This window comes from Andrographis paniculata, unplaced genomic scaffold, assembly GCF_009805555.1.
Source record: "Andrographis paniculata isolate CXL003 unplaced genomic scaffold, ASM980555v1 Contig21END, whole genome shotgun sequence".
Taxonomy (NCBI): Eukaryota; Viridiplantae; Streptophyta; class Magnoliopsida; order Lamiales; family Acanthaceae; genus Andrographis; species Andrographis paniculata.
Window position 1 is genome coordinate 4,382,273 of NW_026137502.1, and position 21,022 is coordinate 4,403,294.

At 28.3% G+C, this 21,022-nt stretch overlaps 3 protein-coding genes across 3 annotated transcripts; 1 reads left to right on the forward strand and 2 right to left on the reverse strand.

Moving 5' to 3' along the window:
- Positions 1–1,609: 1,609 nt before the first annotated feature.
- LOC127244920 (methylesterase 17) lies at positions 1,610–6,783 on the reverse strand. Its single transcript, XM_051265516.1, has 4 exons — positions 6,276–6,783; positions 6,046–6,189; positions 2,425–2,535; positions 1,610–2,059 (listed from the first exon to the last, which is right to left on the reverse strand). Exons 1-4 carry the CDS (start codon positions 6,576–6,578, stop codon positions 1,787–1,789), a joined length of 831 nt encoding a protein of 276 aa, XP_051121473.1. The 5' UTR covers positions 6,579–6,783; the 3' UTR covers positions 1,610–1,786.
- A 7,618-nt stretch (positions 6,784–14,401) lies between these two features.
- LOC127245079 (probable LRR receptor-like serine/threonine-protein kinase IRK) lies at positions 14,402–17,932 on the forward strand. The gene is made up of 2 exons (XM_051265721.1): positions 14,402–16,188; positions 16,290–17,932. The coding sequence occupies exons 1-2, from the start codon at positions 14,792–14,794 to the stop codon at positions 17,728–17,730; spliced, it is 2,838 nt and encodes a 945-aa protein (XP_051121678.1). The 5' UTR covers positions 14,402–14,791; the 3' UTR covers positions 17,731–17,932.
- A 1,805-nt stretch (positions 17,933–19,737) lies between these two features.
- Positions 19,738–20,956, reverse strand: LOC127244958 (RING-H2 finger protein ATL74-like). Its single transcript, XM_051265572.1, has one exon. It carries the CDS (start codon positions 20,429–20,431, stop codon positions 19,880–19,882), a length of 552 nt encoding a protein of 183 aa, XP_051121529.1. The 5' UTR covers positions 20,432–20,956; the 3' UTR covers positions 19,738–19,879.
- Positions 20,957–21,022: the final 66 nt, after the last annotated feature.

Here is a 21,022-nt window from a genome sequence, read left to right on the forward strand (position 1 = left end):
TTCAGTTAAAGTCGTGTAACTAGTCATAACGACTTTAATTTACACTCAGTAATGGGCTGATTTATCAATTATTTTTGGGCCTAATAATATTGAATATTAGGCCCATAAATTAATTTTCAATTTGCGTCTCATTTGAAATTATTTATTACTTTGTCGGTCTTAATATTTTTGCTACATTTAACACTGATTTTTAGGTAATACTTATACCAGTATCATTTTAATATTTTATTTATTATTTTTTTGGAATAAATTTATATATTGTATCTAGAAGGATGAAAAATGAAAAGACTATATATATGAGCACGCGATCACCAGTCCTTGGCAATTTCACAGAATAAATTGTATACGAAGACGAATTTATGATAATCAATAAATAAAATTTAAATGGACATATAAAATATTTTTAAAACAATAAAATTGTCGAAATAAATTTTCTAATACAATTATATTCAGGTTGTGTTTGTTTGGGGGATTGGATTGGATTTACATTATTCATCCAATTTTTTTCTAAAAAAAAAATCAAATTAAACACCTATTTTTCATTTTTTATATTATACTCCCTCCCTCCCAGAAAATATGGGATTATTAGTGTAGATACAGAAATTTAGGTAAAGTATAATTAGTAAATAATTAAGAAATGTATTAGTAAAAATAATTATTATTTAGTAAAAATAATTATAGATTAAGATTAAAATAAGTAAATAGTTTAATTAAAATTAAAAAAATTATAAAATTTAAAATGCGATTAAAGTGCATAATTATATTTCAAAAAATAGAAAGAACAAGTTATGTGGGACGGACGAAAATAGAAAATAGGGACAAATTATGTGGGACGGAGGGAATACTAAAAATCAATTTTACATTCAAAACATCACATCAACACCTATTTATATAACATCATACAACTATTCAAATTCAAAATTTTTACTATTCAAATCTCAATTCAAAATCCAAACCCCCAAACAAACACACCCTTAGTGAAGTTGATGATATCATAGTGAAGAAGATATCTAGATATTTATTTACTTATATATCCACATTGATAAAATTGCAAAAAAATATCCATATGTGATATTTTATTATCTGTCTGACAAAATACATTTTACACTTTTGTTCAAATTTATTTACTTATATTTATGTGTATTATATTCACACAAAGATTGTCCCACATGCGACCAAAAAATAGAAAATGATGACTTTGCAAAGATTTAGAATATATTTTGTCCTAATAAAAATTATAATTATGTACATTTGGATGATATTATTTATTATTGTATTTTGCAAATTTTCAGTTTTTCCTACCTATATTATTTATGATTGTATTTGGTTGGTGAATTTTTATTTATTTTAAATTTTAGTTTAAATAGCATATTTGTAAAATAATAATAATAATAATAATAATAATAATAATAATAATAATAATTATTATTATTATTATTATTATTATAATAATAATAATAATATATTTTTATTAAAAATATAAAATCAAATACTAAAAAATAAAAATAAAAATAAATGCCAAGCAAACAAACTGTATATCACCATCTAATCAAAGCACATAAAATCACAAAAATCAATTGGTCAAGAATTATAACATAATTTTTTAAAACTTTTACTTACTAATTAAATTAAAATATAACATAAATTGAACTACATTGAATCAATGGATCGTTAAGAAAGCTTTAACTAAATTATTACAATAAGACATAATCACCCCAAATTAAATAAAAGTAGTCATTATTATTATTATTATTATTATTATTATTATTATTATTATTATTATTATTCATCCATAAATAAGGGCAATCTTGTGCAATAATCCCGAAAGCTTAATCGGATTCGATAATAGAGGGCTGTGATCGCTATCCATCACATAAATATCCTCGGGAGGCCATTTCTCGATCATCGCTTCTTGTTGCCACGGCTTTAAGACATTGTCGTACTTTGTCTTGATATATATTCTCGGCACTTTGTCCGCGTCCTCACCCTCCTCAAACTTACTCGATGCTAAAGCCGGGAGTGGCCCCGGCCTCTCCAATAATGCCGACAATACGACGTCCTAAATATATATATTATCACAATAAATCTTTCAAATTATGCTATATAAGCCTAGTTTCATTTATATTTTTCTTAAAATAAAGTTCTTTACTATATAGTTCTCATAGATGCATTTTTTTCGTGGGCTTTTTAAATAAATATCATTATATTGATTATATTGTCTTTTTTTTTTCTTTAATTTTTTATTAAATATATAAAAATACTGTCAATTATTTTTCTTATTATTTTCTAATAAAATAAAATTTATTTTTTAATTTTCTTATGGGATCCAAATATACAAATTTTACCAAATTAAAAAATATATATTTTTATTTAAAATTGTAAAAAATAAATAATATTGATCTGAAATTCAAATGACATACATACCTCCAATGGGCAGAGTAGGAGACTTTGTTGCTGTTGATCTTCATAGTTGACAGCTGGCACCGATGATGATTTGTCGTCTCCTTTTCCTCCTCCAAATCTCTCTGGTATTCCCTGCAATGCAATTATGCACACATCAATTTCATCTTTCTAATAAAAATATTAAAACATATATATATATATATATAATATCACATTAAATACAAAGGATGTGTTCTTCTGGCAAGCAATTTTATAGATACATTTCTAAATTAATAAAATATTTCCTATGTCCCAGAACTATACTCTGGTTTGGGTTTGACATGAAATTTAAAGAATATTGATATTATATTGATAGTGGATAAAAAGTATGACTTTTTTGTCTTTGTGAGTGTATTAGGCCATCTCCAACCCTCCACTCTATTTCTGTAGTTGCTACAGTAAAAATGCAGTTGATCTACAGTAATTTTACTCCAACCATAAATTTCAATTTTTACTCTAAAACGTATATTCCTTATATATTCCTCTTTTATACTAGTTTATATAGCTTTTCATATTTATAAATTACACCCCAACTTTAATTTATTTTTACATTAAGGGGGTGTTTGGCAAATAGCTTTTTGAATAGCTTTTAACTTATTGAATAGCTTTTAATTGTTTGACTTGTCAAAAAACTAATTTAGGTGTTTGGTAAATTAGCTTTTTGGAATAGTTTTTTGGACCCAAAAAGTTAATTTCTAAAAAGCTAACTTACCCAACATTTTGAAATAGTTTTTTTTTATTCCTTATATGCCCTTAAAAATTTATTATAAATTTTACACAAATAAATATATTTTGATTATTTATTAATTATATTAGAATATTTTATTATATTATAATTTTACTTTTATAAATTTAAAATAATTAATTTTTATATAAAAATTATTTTAATTGTAAAATATATAAATTTATTAAAATCAACATAAAATAAAAAATATAAATATTAATAATTTATTTTTTTATTAAAATTACATTATATAAATTTTATACTAAAAATAAATTAAATTTAATGAAAATTATAAATATAATGAACTAATCGATAACTAACATAATAAATATATACACTAAAAATTTATTCTTTTATACTTTACATCATATTCAATAAAAAAAAATTATTTATATATTTTGATAAAAATATATTATTTTTTAAATATAACTGTAATAAAAAGAAATATTTTTATTACACTTTTACAATTTTCAATAACTAATAACAAAATATTTTTAACATTCTAAACTCAAAAAAATATAATTGAATATATTAGAAACACGAATAAAATAGAAATGTCCTCAATTGTCATTTTGCGTATAAACAACTAATATCAAACGATTGTTTTACCAAACATTTTAATACAAACAGCTAATCGAATCAGCTAGTCAAACCAGCTAATTGAATCAGCTAACAGTTAATTGCCAAACACGCCCTAAATCCATACACATATAATTTATATTATTTTTCAACAGTAAAATTATATATCAATTTAGAAAATAAAATTATACATTATTTTTTAAAAAAATAAAATTATATTACTTTCCAAAAACTAAACTTATATTACTTTTAAAAAATAAAATTATACATTATTTTTTAAAAAAAATAAAATTACATACAAATTTTTAAAATATAAAATTATATATCATCTATTAAAAAATTAAAATTACACAATACACCCAAAAAATAAAAAAAATATAAAAAACACATTCAAAAATGGAGTAACACTGTGCATATCTGCAAAAATGGGGGGAATTTGGGGTTGGGTTGGAGCCCCTCCCCCTTTTTTTTTTTACATTGGAGATGATCTTAGTGTAAAAAGCAGTAACAATTGTGTAATAATAATGAAAAAGTAATTATAGTTTTATAGTGATATGATTATTTATGAAAATGAGACTATTATTTTAAGACGGACAAAAATGAAATTATTGTATTAGAAGGGATGGAGTATTAATTTCGAATGAAATTTTGGTTTTGCATAATATAGTAAGAAAATATTCTTGGTTGTAAACACACTTAAATATTATTTAACCATCACATCACAAAACATATTATGCAATGTATTTCAATTGGGTGTTTTTATAAACTTTTTTTTTAAAATAATAATAATAATAATAATAATAATAATAATAAGATATCACATCTATGTACTATTTAAACCAATTCAAATTCAAATCAAAACCAAAGACATTGTAATTTGATAAGTTTAGAGAGGAAAAAAAAGTTGGGAATAGTTCAATATTCAATCCAAACACACCTTTGTATTGAATTAAATTTGGATTTATAATTATTTGAATATAATATTTTATAAAATAATACTATTCCTACTTCATAATACTAATTGAGAGTATCTTTTACTATTTGTATAAGCTTCACTTAAAAGTATATATACTTCAACAGTAAAAATATAAAAAATTATCTTAAATATTTTTACTAACAAATAAAATATTAATATATTTTAAATTTATTAAAAACTCAAAAAAATAAATTAGAATAGGAATGAAGATAGTATATATTTTTATAAAAAGTCATAAACATTGCATTTGAAAAAAAAAAAAAAAAGAAGTAAATATTAAAATTTAAAGTAAATATAGCCCAGACAATTTGCAAATAAAAATCACTATCAGGTCATTTTTTTTAAAAAAAAAAAAAGTCAAACGAAGAGATGCTGCATAAGTAATTAAAAGCAGCCAATAATAGTGTGGGATGACACACACTCACTACCACACACATTCTCCCCATTTCAATTCCCAAGGGCTTGTTTAGTTTCGAATTCTTAGAGATTTTTTATTGTTCTTTTTTCTTTTAAAAAAAAAATATTAATTACTCCATTCGTTCTGAATATTTTGTCTGATTTATTGTAGATATAGGAATTTAGAAGAGTATAATTAGTAAATAATTAAAAATATATTAGTGAAAATAATTATCGTATAATAAAAATAATTATAAATTAAAATAACCGATTAGTATAATTAAAATTAAAAAAATTATAAATTATATTTTTTAAAATAAGATTAAAGTGTATAATTCTTTTTTTTTTTTAAAAAAAGAAAGTGACAAAATAAGTGGGACGGACGAAAATTGAAAGGTGTACATGAAAAGTTAGACGGATGGAGTAAAATACTTCTTTCATCCGACTCTAAGTATCTCATTTACCTTTTGCATCATTATATTTAACATTAGAAATATCATTATATTTATATAATTTTTTGCACAAATGTTATCATAATAGTATTATGAGACACTAATAGAAATACTTTTGTCATTTTTTCTTAATTTATATTACATTTTTATATAATGCTCCCTCCGTCAAATAAGAAGTATATATTTACTTTTGACGCGGAATTTAAGAAATAATAATATTTTAATTATAATAGATATGTAAAAGTAGTGTAATGACATTTTTGTCTTTACTTTTTTGTATAAAAGTAATGGTGTGAAAGTAAGAGTATTTATGGAAAAAAATGGGGTATTTAATAAAATGATTACTTTATAATTGAAAGTCCAAAATAGAAATATATATACTTTTTTAGGCGGACGGATAAACTAATTTTTTAAAAATAGTTAGAAAAAAAAAAAAAAAAAAAAAAAACCAAAAAGGGCAGAGGCAGCGGACTTACTATTTTGAGGTCCTGGGGAGCATGAAAGCCACGTTTTAACATGGTGGCTGCCAGGAACACAGCAGCCTTAATCTTCTTACATCCAAACTGGTTTATTGCATCGCTCAGGCTAAGTCCACCCGCGCTGTGACCCACCAGGATCACCTGCACCTCACACACCGACACGTGTCTGTCCACAATACATACATACATATATAGAGACAGAGACTCTAATTAGTAGTAGTAATTACCTTGTGGTTGGTGGGGAGGGAGGAGAGGAAATCGATGAGGGGTTTATTGTAGTGGGCGAAGGTGTGGACGTCGGCGGGGTCAGTTTGGTCTTTTCCGGCGCTCGTAAGGTCAAGACACGTCACCTTATGACCACAGCTGTTCTCCAAAAGACACTTCACCTTGTACCACGACCACGCGCCGCTCCCCAGCCCGTGTATCAGCACCAGCTCAACCGGAGGATTCCCTACGCCGCCGCCGTTCGCCGTCGGGGTGTCGCCGGCGGCTGCTGCTTTCGGGGAGGAATATTCCGGCGATGATGCCATTGTTGTATTAGTGTATGTGGATTCTAGCTAGCTACCTAGGCTTCTCTCTTACAGCTGGGTTTGTTTGGGGGAAATTAATTAATTCTGATGACACAAAGACGATATATATATATATATAGATATAGAGAGAGAGAGAGAGAGAGAGAGAGAGAGAGAGAGTGGGGGAGAGAAATTATTGGCGGAGAGGGTTATGTATTCCAGTATATGAGGATTGAGGGGTGTATGACTTGTGTATATATATATATATTTATTTTTTTTTCAGATTTTTTTTAATTGTTTTTATTGGGTTTTAAAACACAACAGTTTTACTAATGATTATAAATTATATAAATTAATTTTAATTTTAATACGTTTTCTTTTTTATCAAATCATCTAGCTATACTCAGTATAAACCCAACAATATTAATAGAATATTATATCATATTAATATAAAAATAATAGTATTTGATTTGAGTATGATATTAAAATAATATTTGATGAAAATTTTGTGAGAAAAAATATATTTTATTTTTTTTAAAAAAAAATAGAGAATCAAATAATAAAATTTGAGAAATTTTGTCAAAAGAAACACATGTGATATCTTGTTTTAAAAAATATATAATATATTTTTTAGTAAGAGTTGTAAACAATATTGAAATTAATTTAGACAAAAAAAATACCAACAAATAGACCCTAAACAAAACTACAAAAGAATAAATTGACCTATACATTATTTAATACTCCATTCATCCTACGTACCATGTCCACATTGTCGTTTATGTCCGTTTCATATTGTATGTCACTTTTTTTAAAAAAATAATTATACACTTTAATCTCATTTTAAACTTTTTAATTTTTTTTAATTTTAATTAAACTAATTAGTTATCTTAATCTTAATTTATAATTATTTATATTATAAAATAATTATTTTCACTCATACATTCTTAATTATCTAGTAATTACACTCTTTGTAAAATACAGTGTTTACAGTGTAACAGACACACGATACTTGAGACGGAGTGAGTAAAATTTTAAAGGATACATATTTTTACTGTGTAATGATTTCTTACTTTAATTGAAGTGACTGTGAATCGATTTTTATTTATTTATTTTTGGGTGTATGATTGTGCAATGATAAGCTGCCACAGATTCTTGACACTGAATTTAACAAATAAATATGACAATAGTGAAAAATATATTAATATATATATATATATATATTCAATGTAAAGTACAAGAATATTTAAAAATAATTTTTTTTACCATACTAATTTAAATAAAAATATACATTTGATTTAATAATTTTGACAAGTAAAAAGAATTAGTAGTATAAAATCAAATCAAACCTTTACATAATAGTGTGGTCTCTTTTATTTTAGTTTAATTTATATCAAATTGATTTAAATAATATTTTAATTTATTATTTAAAAATAGTTCATTATTACTAACCCTCGTGATTGAAATGTTCTTCAGGTGCACTTAACTCCAAATGTACCCAGAAATCTTTTGATTTTGAAATGTTTACATTTCATTTGCTAAATTTATTTTTCATCATTTTTTTCTTTTTTTTTTTAAAAAAAAAATTTCCATAAAATTTATATTTTGTCTTCAATTGTTTGTCTAGATTTCGTTCAGTTCAAAGCCATACTTCCCACTCACATTTAGATTCTTGTTTTTTTATTCAAATTTATTGTGAGCGAGGGTCTTTTATGAAATATTTTTATTAAAAATAATATAAATTAAATAGTAATATCCCATCGAGCTAAAATTGCATTTATTATTATTATTTTTAATGTAGCAATTTTAATATTATCTATTCGATTCATTTTGTACGTATTAATATATCCAAACAAGTGTCTACAAAGGACTTCGAAATGTTCATGTGATGAAATCAAAGATTTTATGGAATAAATTGTGTGTGTATATATATATATATATATATATTTCTTGAATTAAGTGATGATAAGGAAGAATATTTATTTGATCTTAATGTTTGTCTTATGCATAAACAATTTATTATTAGAATCTTTTTATGATACATTTTTTTTTAATATTTATATTTTTAATATTATATATATATGTATAACTCAAAACCCCAAAACCCAACTTTTAAGGTATCTTCTCATCGTCTTGGTTTGAAGCATCCAAACTTTTAAATTTCATCTTTAACATCTTTTTATAAATAAAGATATATCCTATGACAAATAATATTGGGTTTTGTTTAGTTTTGGTTTGAATTTTTCTTTTTTCTTTTTTCTTTTTAATTAAATCATATTTTTGATGTAAAATATAAAATATATTATTTTAAGTTAGAATATTTGATTTTTGTAATGAATATTTAAATTTTATCGTTTTTTGACTTTTTATTTTGTAAAAGATACTCCCTCCGTCCCCAATCTATCTATCCATTTTGTTTATGCACGAGATTTTATGAATATTAGTATTATATTAGGATAAAGTAGAAATAAAGGTAAAAAGACTAAATTAACCCTATTAGTATTGTATGATATAAAGTAAATGAGATTTGTGTAATATATTGTAAATTAGAAGGGTATTTGTAATGTTAGGTAGATAGTACAATTACTAAAAAAGGAAACGGATACTTTGTTATGAGACGGACCAAAATGAAAAAATGGATAGATTGTTAAGGGACGGAGGGAGTACTTTATATTATTTATTATTATTTTCAGAGAATCGGAATTAAAAAATAAATGTTAAAATTCTATTCACTATCTAAAAACAAGCAAATTGATTCATCTATTGTGTTTAAAATTTATGGTTTCCGTTAGTGCAAATCCAATCACCAAAATTTCAGATAAGAAGAAATTATCTCGATAACAAAAGCTTATCCATTAAGTGGAGAAAATCTAATAGAAATTTAGAAAGAAAAAATATATATATATATAAAACTGATGATGAACAGAGCCTTTATTTATTTGTGTTTGAGTTTAAATTATAATTTAAATAGTTTTGGTATATAAAGAATATTTTTACTTTTATAATGTGTAAAGTTATTGTGAGATATCAATATAAATAAATATAAATATGAAAGTACAGTTGAATTCATACATATTTAAAAAATAAACAAAATAAATATTTTATATTCGAATAATAAAAAATGACAAAATATACATTTATCAAATAAACCTTAAAAATAATATTCCTTCCGTCATGCAAATGTGTGCTCACTTGATCGGACACGAGTTTTAATAAAATTGGGTAATAATTATTATTTTTTCCTTTTATAGTAAAAAAAAATACAAAAGTATAATAATTTTTTACTTAAAAAAGAAACGAGAATATTTTTTTGATGACAAACTAAAAAGAAAAGCGAGCATAAATTTGCATGACGGGCCCATTTATTGCAATACAAATTTATAATTGGAAATTCTTTTAAATATGGAATAAATGATTGTAGGTTTGAAAATATACATAATAAGACAAAGGAAAAATAAATTCAAAATAATAGTTGTTGTTAATTATTCCAAAAAATAAAAAAAACACTTAGGTCAGATGTAACTTTCAAACTGCATATTTTAAGCAAATCTGTTTTCTCCCATTATTAGCTAAAATATGTAAATCAATCAGGATATGGTTTTGAATTCAGTTTGTAATTAATTTATTTATTTTGTCAATTTTATATGTCCGAATTAATTTATTATTTTCCTCCTTAGTAATTATAGTTCTCAAATATTAAAAAAAAAAAATTATATTTTACTCCCCCGTCCCGCTTAATTAATTTGTCTCATCTTTTTTATTTTCGTTCGTTCCATATAATTGGTCATTTTTTTTGAAATATAATTATACATTTTTTTAATTGCATCTTAAAATTCATAATTTATAATTTTTTAATTTTAATTAAATTATTTAGTCATTTTAATCTTAATCTATAATTATTTTTATTAAATCGTAATTATTTTTACTAATATACTTATTAATTATTTATTAATTACACAATATTCGTGCGCAAGCTAAATAGAAAAATTTAACTGAGATGGAGGGAGTAATGTATATTATTATAACAATATCATCAACATCATTTCAAAAACATCTACAGGAGTAAAATTCGACATTGCATTTAAAATATTAATACTTAATTTACGTGTAAAAATAAATTATAGGAGTATTAGGTTTTGTTTATTTTGTATTTTTGAATGAACACATTGCATTTAAAATATTTAGGTTTTGTATTTTTGTTTAATATGGGTATAAAAAATTGTATCGATATTATAAAAATAATATTTTATATTGAATATTAATTTTTATGAAAAAAGAATATATATATATATTAAAAATCGTGTAAAAAAAATAATAAATAAATAAATAAATAAATCCAATAATGGTGGACACTTAAGTGTGGGATGCATTGTGGTTCCATTTTAAAGGGAAAGTGACATAGACAGAGACATGATAAGAAAAAGGGTATAATTTATTTTTGAATTTTTGAGTATCTTTTATTATTATTATTATTATTTAAAAAGTCATTGAACATATTATATTCTTTTTATATGTTTTTACAAATAATTGTTTCAACATATTTATTATATTACTCATTCCGTTTGGAATAATTATGCAATGTTTTTTATCCGATAAATTTATGCATAATTTAGGTATAGTAAACAATTTTATTTGGATAAAATTTTACTATATATATTTTAACCAATAATAATAATAATCAATTATTGACTATTTTTTTCTATTTACTTCAATATTTTATTATTAACTATTCAATAATTCTTTTGTTTTTATAATACCCCTCCATCCGGGCTATTTATGCTACAATGGTCGGGCATGAAAACTAAAACATAATACATTTTCATATAAAAATGGTATAAATAAAAAGTAAATTAAGTGTATTATATAAAATTTATTGAATAGTTAATACTAAAATGTTCGGGTAAATAAAAATAATAATAGAAAATTGGTCATTTGTTAAATTACAAATAATAAAATTATAAATGTATAAAGTTTAATATAAATGAATTATAAACAAGTTTTTAGGGTGCTTTTGACAAATTAGCTGATTCAATTAGTTGGTTTGACTAGCTGATTCAATTAGCTGTTTGTATTAAAGTGTTTGGTAAAACAATTGTTTGACATCAGTTGTTTATACATAAAATGACTATTAAGGACATTGATATGTTATTTTTTAAAATATTTAATTTTATTCATTTTGGTTTGAAATTTATGAAAATTTTTGTTATTAATTATTGAAAATTATAAAAATATTATAAAATATTTATTTTTATTTTTATTATTTAGTTCTGAAAAAATTATTTTTACTAAAAAATAATAATTTTTTATTAAAATTATGTAAAATATAAAATAATAAATCTTTCATATATATATATATTTATTATTTTAATATATATAAATAAATTAATAAGCTTTGTTTTTTTTATTTGATTTAGTTTTAAAAATTTATATATTTTACAAATATAATAATTTATATATAATAATTAATAATAGTAATTATTTAAAATTTACAAAAATAAAAATATAATTTAATAAATTAAATATAATTAATAAATACTGCTATCAAAATATATTTATATGTATAAAATAAATAATTAAGTTTTAAGCGTAAATAAGAAATAATCAAAATTAAAATAAAAAAGCTCTTTCAAACGTGGGGTAGATGAGCTTTTCAAAAATTAATTTTTTGACTGGTCAAACAGCGTTGTTTAATAAACTAAAAGTTCTTCAAAATATTGTTTCCCAAACACCCTCTAACTAGCAATTAAAAGAAAAAGGCAAGATTATCCCAAATTATAGTATATATTAAAATTTTGATTTAGATTTATAATTTTAAAATATTTTAATAAAAATAAAATACTACTCTTATTATTATGTATTTATTTGGAAACGATGTAAGTAGTATATATGCAGATATAGTGGAAGACAGCTTCTGATCATTTCATGTGCATATTATCACCATCTTTCCCAAAATGGTTTCACTTTTTCGCCAATCAAATAATGGTATGTCTAGTTTGTATTTTGAATAAGTTCATATCGTTTTAGAATCTAAAACATAAGGATAATGGTGTCTGATATAAATTATGTTATACTCCCTCCGTCTCGGAACAAGGGCGGATTTTGCTTTCTGCACGTAAATTTTTTAATATTAGTATTATAATAGATTGTAGTGAAAAGAACGAAAATACCCCTATTAGTATTGTGTAATATAAAAGTAATGAAATTTGTGTAATATATTTTAAGTTAGAAGCGTATTTATTATGTTAGGTAAGTAGTACAATTACTAAATTAGGAAATGATAACTTTATTTTGGGACAAACGAAAATGAAAAATAACAACCTTTTAATAAGACGGAGGAGTATAATATTTTAATTTTGTTCTCTTGACAATAATTATTTATATTTTTACTACTCATTATTCAATAAAAATACATTATTTATTTTTACAATACATAACATCAAATCAATATTAAAACAAAAAATAGTCTTAAAACAAACGGTATATTTAATATCTCAACTAAAAGCTCAAATAATTAGAAAATACAATTATTAATTATTTATCCACAAACTGGAGTTTCAATGGTATTATACTATTTTATTATCTTATATATATTATTATATTTTATTATTTAACATGGATCAGATTTGTAGACCAGAATTTGAAACTAACATACACAAAAAGAAAAACATTTTTTTTTTTTTGACCAATGTGGGCATTGAAAGACTGGGCCTTAAAAATATTGAAGCCCAAATTAAAATTGAGCTGTTTAATTTTTAATTTATTATAAAGCAAAAAATATAGTTGGCTTTGAATATAAAGGCCCACTATTTAACCATGAACTCTTGCTTAAAATTCTATTTAAAATACTATAGATTCCATTTTGGTTCAGGTTTAGGGTTTGTTAGCCCTATAAAACTTGTATCATTTTAATATATATGATAAATATTTTATTTTTTTTAATAAAAAAAATCAATATTTAATATAAAATATTATTTTTATATTATCGAAACATTTATCATATTTAATATTAAAAAAAATCTAAACTAAAATACTAAACAAATTTAAAAGTTTTAAACTTTTGAAAAATTTTAAAAGAGTTGGAATTTTGAATATTTAATGTGAATTTTATAAGAATAAATAAATTTTTTATATTAAAATTTTATTTTTTTTTAATATATATATGATATTTAATTTAATTTAAATATTTAATATTTAATGTCATACAATATCTATTTTTTATATTTAGAATAAAAATTTTAAATTAAAATACTAAATAAATTCGTATTATATATATACATATATCATATTTTTTACATACCTAAATATATATAAAAGAAAGAAAGAAAAATCAAATTCGTGTATTGACGAAAGTTTGGAAAGTTCACCCAATTCGGATTCCGAATGTTACTAAAAGAAGTCAAATTTTGGTTGACTTCGTGCTCTTATTTTCTGGGAATCCGTTACCTAACGGCGGCCGCTTTGTCCCTTTCCACCTGTCTCATAGTTTAATCACACGCTGACGCCGTTAATTGCGCCGTATTGGTAGCACATTTGACTTGCGTTGAATGTTAAAGGCTGTCCCGATGGCGCATCTAATTTTATTTTAATTTTTTTAATTTATAATTTCTAAAATTTTAATTAATCTAATTCGTTATTATTTTAATATTAATTTATAATTTGTTTTTATTAATATATTTTAATAAATATCATTGTGTGAGACAATCGTATCAAGCTAGTGAGCATTTTCAAATGCAAAGCGACATCCAGCTTTGGATTTCTAACTAACCTATAAAAAACCGCCACGTGGAAAACAAATAAAAGCGGTGCACCACAGCCAACCCTCATAAATGCACTGCGGTATAGTGATATATACGCTGTAGTCCGTCCCTAACCTGACTCTGCCGTCGCCGGAATCGCTGCCGCCGCCGACTATCGCCTTCTCGTCGGTAGATTCCTGTAATTTTATTTTACCTCGCATTCTGGTCGTCAGCATTGCTCCATTATCGACTCCATACATATCCACCTTCGCTCTTCACCTTTGGATTTCTCCCTGTGCTTCGTCTTCTCCATTCTGAAAGCTTTTCTCAATTTCATCTGTAGATTTTGAACAACTCATTGATTGATGCAGATGCTTTAATGGTTTGCAGTTTTTTGGAGAATTTCTTTCTAGTATTTTATCTCTTGGATTGATTATCCACTATCCAGTGGTCCGATTTTCTCCTCGATAACTAAATTTCCGAAATGCTTTGACCTCCGCAATGTCTTCGGCGGTTACATTTTGCATTTGCTTCTTAACCAGTTTGTTCCTGTTTGCCGCGGAATCTGTGAGCGCTTCCTTGAACGACGACGTTTTAGGATTGATTTTATTCAAGGCAGATGTACAGGACCCCGACGGAAAATTGGCTTCCTGGAACGAAGACAGCGACAGTCCTTGCAATAATTGGGCCGGAGTTAGCTGCGATCCGAGTTCCAATCGAGTGTCCGGCGTCGTCCTCGACGGCTACGGCCTGTCGGGTAAGCTAGGGCGAGGGATTCTTCAATTGAAATTCCTGCAGACACTCTCGCTCTCGCGGAACAACTTTTCCGGCGATGCAACCGTCGGTTTCGCACAGCTGAGTGATCTCCGAGTGCTGGATTTGAGCGAGAATGCTTTCTCTGGTTCAATCGGAAATGATTTCCTTACTCAGTGCGGGAATTTGCGCTCCCTTTCCCTCTCGAAGAACACCTTCTCAGGCTCGATTCCTAAGAGTTTGAGCTCCTGTTCGTCTCTGGCTTCCCTCAATCTCTCCGGCAACCAGTTCTCAGGACGATTGCCGCCGCAGATTTGGTCGTTGTCGGCACTCGGTTCGCTCGATTTATCGTACAATTTGTTGGAGGGTGAAATCCCTGCCGGCATTGAAGGTGCGAGCAGTTTGGGGGAAATAATTCTGAGGAACAATCGTCTCTCCGGCGAAATTCCCGATGGAATTGGGAACTGCTTGGGGCTAAGGGTAATCGATTTTAGTCTAAATTCGTTTTCTAGAGAGATTCCGAGCAGTTTGCAGAAACTCTCGTTATGTAGTGATCTGATTCTCCATGGAAATGCATTTACTGGAAATATCCCTGATTGGATTGGAGAATTGAGAAGTTTAGAAACTCTAGATCTCTCCGCTAACATGTTCTCCGGCGAGATTCCGACTTCCTTGTCGAAGCTGCAGCAGTTGAAGGCCGTGAATCTTTCAACCAATTCCCTCACCGGAAGCCCTCCGGAGACTATGATCAACTGTACAAATCTTATAACTATTGACTTTAGTCACAATGCTTTAACAGGTAATCTCCGTTCTTGGATGTTCGACCTCGGTTTGCAGAGAGTTTTGCTTTCGGACAACAGGTTAAGCGGCAGTACCGGAGATGCTTTCGCTTCATCGACAGAGAATTCGCGAGGACGCCTTCTGGTTTTAGATGTCTCGAAGAATAATCTCTCCGGCACAATCCCGATTGCTTTAAGAAATTTCTATAGCTTGCAGGTTTTGAATATGGCAGGGAATTTGCTCCATGGCAGCATTTCTTCAGAGCTTGGATCAATGGCGTCTCTTGTGGAGCTGAGGCTTGAAAATAATTCACTCGGCGGCGACATCCCTGCATCTATCGGCGACTGTGCTGCCCTGGTATCGTTGTATGTTTATTTCCTGCTCGTCGTCTATAGTATTCGATATATGCATCGTTGGATTGATCTTCATCTTGATGGATTTGAATGATTTTGATCGAATTTGGCAGGTCTGTCGCGCGCAACGAGCTCACCGGCTCTATCCCGGGATCTATCGCGAAACTTACGAACCTTCAAACGGCGGACTTCTCGTTTAATCAGCTGAGAGGAACCCTTCCGAAGCAGCTCGAAAATCTCGTCAAACTTCGGGTATTCAACATTTCACACAATCAGCTACACGGCGAGCTGCCATTGAGCGTTTTCTTCAACACCATCGATCCCTCGTCTGTGTCTGCAAATCCGTCCCTCTGTGGCGCAGCCGTCAACAGAAGCTGCCCCGGAGTTGTCCCCAAGCCAATAGTTCTTGATCCAAACGCTACCGACGCTGCCACAACAGGCTCGACGACTCCCGGTTTCACGCACGGGAGGAAGAAGATTCTCAGCGTCTCAGCTCTTATCGCCATCGGCGCAGCCGCTGCCATCGTTGTTGGTGTAATTGCTGTCACTGTGGTTAATCTCCGCGTTCGCGGAGCAACATCTCAGTCGACTGTGGCTCTGAACTTTTATCCTGCCGGTGACGACTTGAGCCTCTCGACATCGAGCGACACAGATTCCGGCAAGCTCGTTGTGTTTTCAGATAATCTCGATTTCCCGATGGGCACGTGCGCGCTTCTTAACGAAGACTGCAAGCTCGGACGCGGAGGATTCGGAGCCGTTTACCGGACTACACTCGAAGACGGGCGATCCATCGCGGTAAAAAAGTTAACCGTCTCGAGCCTCGTCAAATCCGAAAAAGATTTTGAACGAGAAGTCGAGAAGTTGGGGACGGTTCGCCACGTAAACGTCGTGGCGCTTCACGGATACTACTGGACTCCATCCGTACAGCTTCTCGTATACGAATTCGTCGCCGGCAGAAACCTCGACACATATCTGCACGAAGAAACCGAGCGGGGGACGTTAACATGGAACGAGCGGTTCGACATTATCGTCGGGATTGCGAAAGGGCTGTCTCATCTTCACAGGATGAACATAGTCCATTACAATTTGAAATCGAGCAATATCTTGATCGATGATGGCGCGGGTGAGGCCAAGGTTGCGGACTATGGCCTCGCCCGGCTTCTGCCGATGCTGGATCGATACGTTCTCGGCAGTAAAATTCAGAGCGCGCTCGGATACATGGCTCCCGAGTTTGGGTGTGAGAATTCTTCGATCACCGAGAAATGCGACGTATACGGGTTCGGGATTTTGGTGATGGAGATTGTAACGGGGAAGAGGCCCGTCGAGTACTTGGAAGACGACGTGGTTGTGCTCTCGGATATGGTTCGACGTGCGTTAGATGATGGATGTATTGAGGAATGCGTCGATGGGAGGCTGCGAAGGTTCCCGAGCGAGGAGGCCGTTCCCGTGATGAAGCTCGGGTTGATTTGCACGTCTCGGGCGCCTTCGAACCGGCCGGAGTTGGGGGAAGTTGTGAGCATTTTGGAGATGATTCGATGCCTCGGCAATGGATAATGGATAGAGCAACGATTTTTTTGGTAGTGAAAAAGAAAGAAGTTATTTTTTGCTGTTAAATGATGTCTCACTTAAAAATATATATTTAATTACATATTATATAGTTTTTCAAGGAAAACGGATTTGTCATTTTCTTTATTAAGTTTTGTTACATGTGATTCTTGAATGTGTGATTTACATGGAATTTGATTGTATTATTGTACTGTATATTGAAAATTTACATATAATTACACTACTATGTAGAGGTAAGGATTTTTAATAAAAATATGATAATTTTTTATATTAAAATATTATTTAAATATAAATTCAAATCAATACTTTTATTTTAAATATATTTTAAATTGGATGTGGATTAGTGTTGATCCAATTAAATCAGATCAGCATATCATCTAAAAATAATTATCATATGTTTTTGTATAATACATCATATGTTATGTTATATAAGATATCGGTATGATACTATATGTTAGATCTGATCAAATCAGAACTTGATCCGCGGTCTTCTAAACCGCATAGTACGTTTTATTAGGACCATTTGCGGAAATGAGTTGTTCCAATTAGGACAGGTAGAAGAGACAAATCTTATTTCCAATTCGATTTTTATTTATTTATTATGTGTTTTTCTAGTAGATATGTGATATTGCATGTGTCTTTTGTGGAGTTTCTTTCTTGTCTTCCTAAATTATTGCGCGCGATCACATGCATTTTTATTTTTATTTTAATATTTTAAAAATGAAAATAACGTTTCATATAAAAATATCTTTTGAAAATAGACACTACTACTACTAATAATATACTCTGTCCCATTTCAATGGTTTTTTTTTCTTTTTAAAAAACTTATTATTAATTTTAAAGAAATTTGTGTCAAAACTTATTCGTGCAAAGAAAATTTCAGGTAAGAATATAATAAAGTCGATTTCCATATAAAAGTGGAATAAGAATCTTCATTCTTTTCTTCGACTTTATGACGAATATATCACTGGAATATATACATATATATATATATAACAGTGATAAAGGTAGCTCAAAAATTCTAAGATTAGGCAAGATTTGAAAATATTAATAGTAATAATTAAATAAAAAAACAATAAAAAAATGATTCGGTCTGTTTTTGTACCTCATTTAAAAAAAAATAAAAATCAATATTAGATATATAGTTCTTGAATATAATTTTTTTTAAAGAATAAAATTAAATAATAAAAATTGTTATGCGAATTATTTTGAAGTTTAAAAAATGTTTAAAATAGTAAAAAAATTACTTCTTTCTTCATTTAATTTTATCTATTTTTTTCTATATTGTCATAAAAAAATATGTTTGTTTCTTTTTTAAGTAATTATTTTTTGTAATTTTATTATAAAAGACAAAAAATATTAATTACTATTTATTTTTATTAAAATTTGTATCCAATCATTTAAATAATCGAGGGAGTATGATATTTAATGCAATATTTTGTAATAAAAAAAACATATTAAATGTTATATGTTTTGAAAAAAAATACTCTATTAATAAGTAATGCCAGATGTTTTAAAAATATCTACAGGTAAATATGTTATAGATATCACACATTTGCTTCTTGTGAGTTATACATTTTTATCTTATTTATTGTATTTTTCAATAATAATAATTGAAAATAATAAAGTGTATTTAATTTGTATTTTTAATTTAAGAGATATATATATATATATAATTTTTTATGTTAATTTAGTATGAGAAAATGTTTACAATATAAAAAATATATTTTTTTTTCTATTAAATAGTTAGACTTTTTTAAGTGGACAAAGTATATTATTATCCTACTTCCGTTAAAAGTTTATATGCACATGATTGGGCACATATTTTAATAAAATTTGATAATAATTGTTAATTGTTACTTTTTAGAGTAGAAAAGTATATATATATATATATATATAAGTGGTATGTTTTTTACTTTAAAAAAAATAATAATAAATTTGAACAACAAAAGTAATACTATGTAAAATTTTAAATATATACACATTTAAAAATTTTAATAGAAAATTGTGTTAAAAATTTATTGGAACAACACAAAAAAGAAAATTGAGCAAAAACATACCATAATTGTAAGAACATATCCACACACTTAACAGATTAAAAAAAAAAAAAAAAATTACAAGAAAAATCTCAATGGAGTCATCCTACCTCATCGGAAAACGCTCCGGCGGCTGTCGCCGGAGCATCCCCAATCGCCGGCGCATTCCCCGCCGTCTCCGCCACGAGCACCCGCCGGCAAGTGGGGCAGGAGGCGTGCGCCGTCAGCCACACGTCGACACACCTGGCATGGAAACAATGGCGGCATTCCGGCAGCACTCTGATCTTCTCGCCGTCGACGAACTCTGCCAGACAAATCGGACAGTCCGTCGACCCGACCCGCTCCCCGGATCCGTATACCCGAACCGGAATCCGCCGCAGCAGCCCCTTATTCTGCACCCCTCTCCGCCGCGGACCCGGCTCGTCTCCGTCCACCCGGCCGCCGCCGCCGGAATCCGCCGCCCGTACACATCTCAGGACGTACCTGACGATCGAATTAATCCCCAAGGCACAAATCAGAGCGCACAAAAGCGCCGCAAGAATCACCACCATGTTCGTGTCGAAATTCTCGCCGGCGGCGCGGCTTCTACCGCCGTCCCCCGCCGACGGCGCGGCCCCCAGCAGCTTCCGGTGGGGGCGGCGGTCGAAAGTCATCGCGAATTCCGTCTAATAAATCAGAATTCGATGCAATAATTAATAATAAATAGCAAAATGATTTATTTCTGACGCCAAACTGCGAAGAAGACGATTTTCCTCATCGGAAACGTCGAATCGGACAACGAACGAAATCGAAAGCAGAGGAATCATGGCTTTCGTCGAATTACAAAAACCCTAAACCCTTTAATCAGCAGTAGCTAAAAAAAACGGGGGATTTTTTTTCTTCAGAGATTTAGGAATCAAATACAAAACCCTAATTTCTGCAGAACCCATCAATTAGGGTTCTTATCAAAATTGCAGCAGATTCATCGACATTAATCTCTCCGAACAATCTGAAACGGCTAAAATTTCTTCAGAGAAATGGATCGAATTATAAATATATACGATTGAACCTCTCTTCCCTCAGAATTTTATTGCAACTATATATATATGTATATATTAATGTGGGAATTGAAAGTCGATATGAAATTTAGTTTGGGATGGGTTTTTCTTTAGCTTTGAGTGAAGAATCTCTTAGGAAGCTTTAAAGCTGTTGGAAATGGGCACTATTCAATTATTTGTTTATTTATTTATTTTTTTCGTTAATGT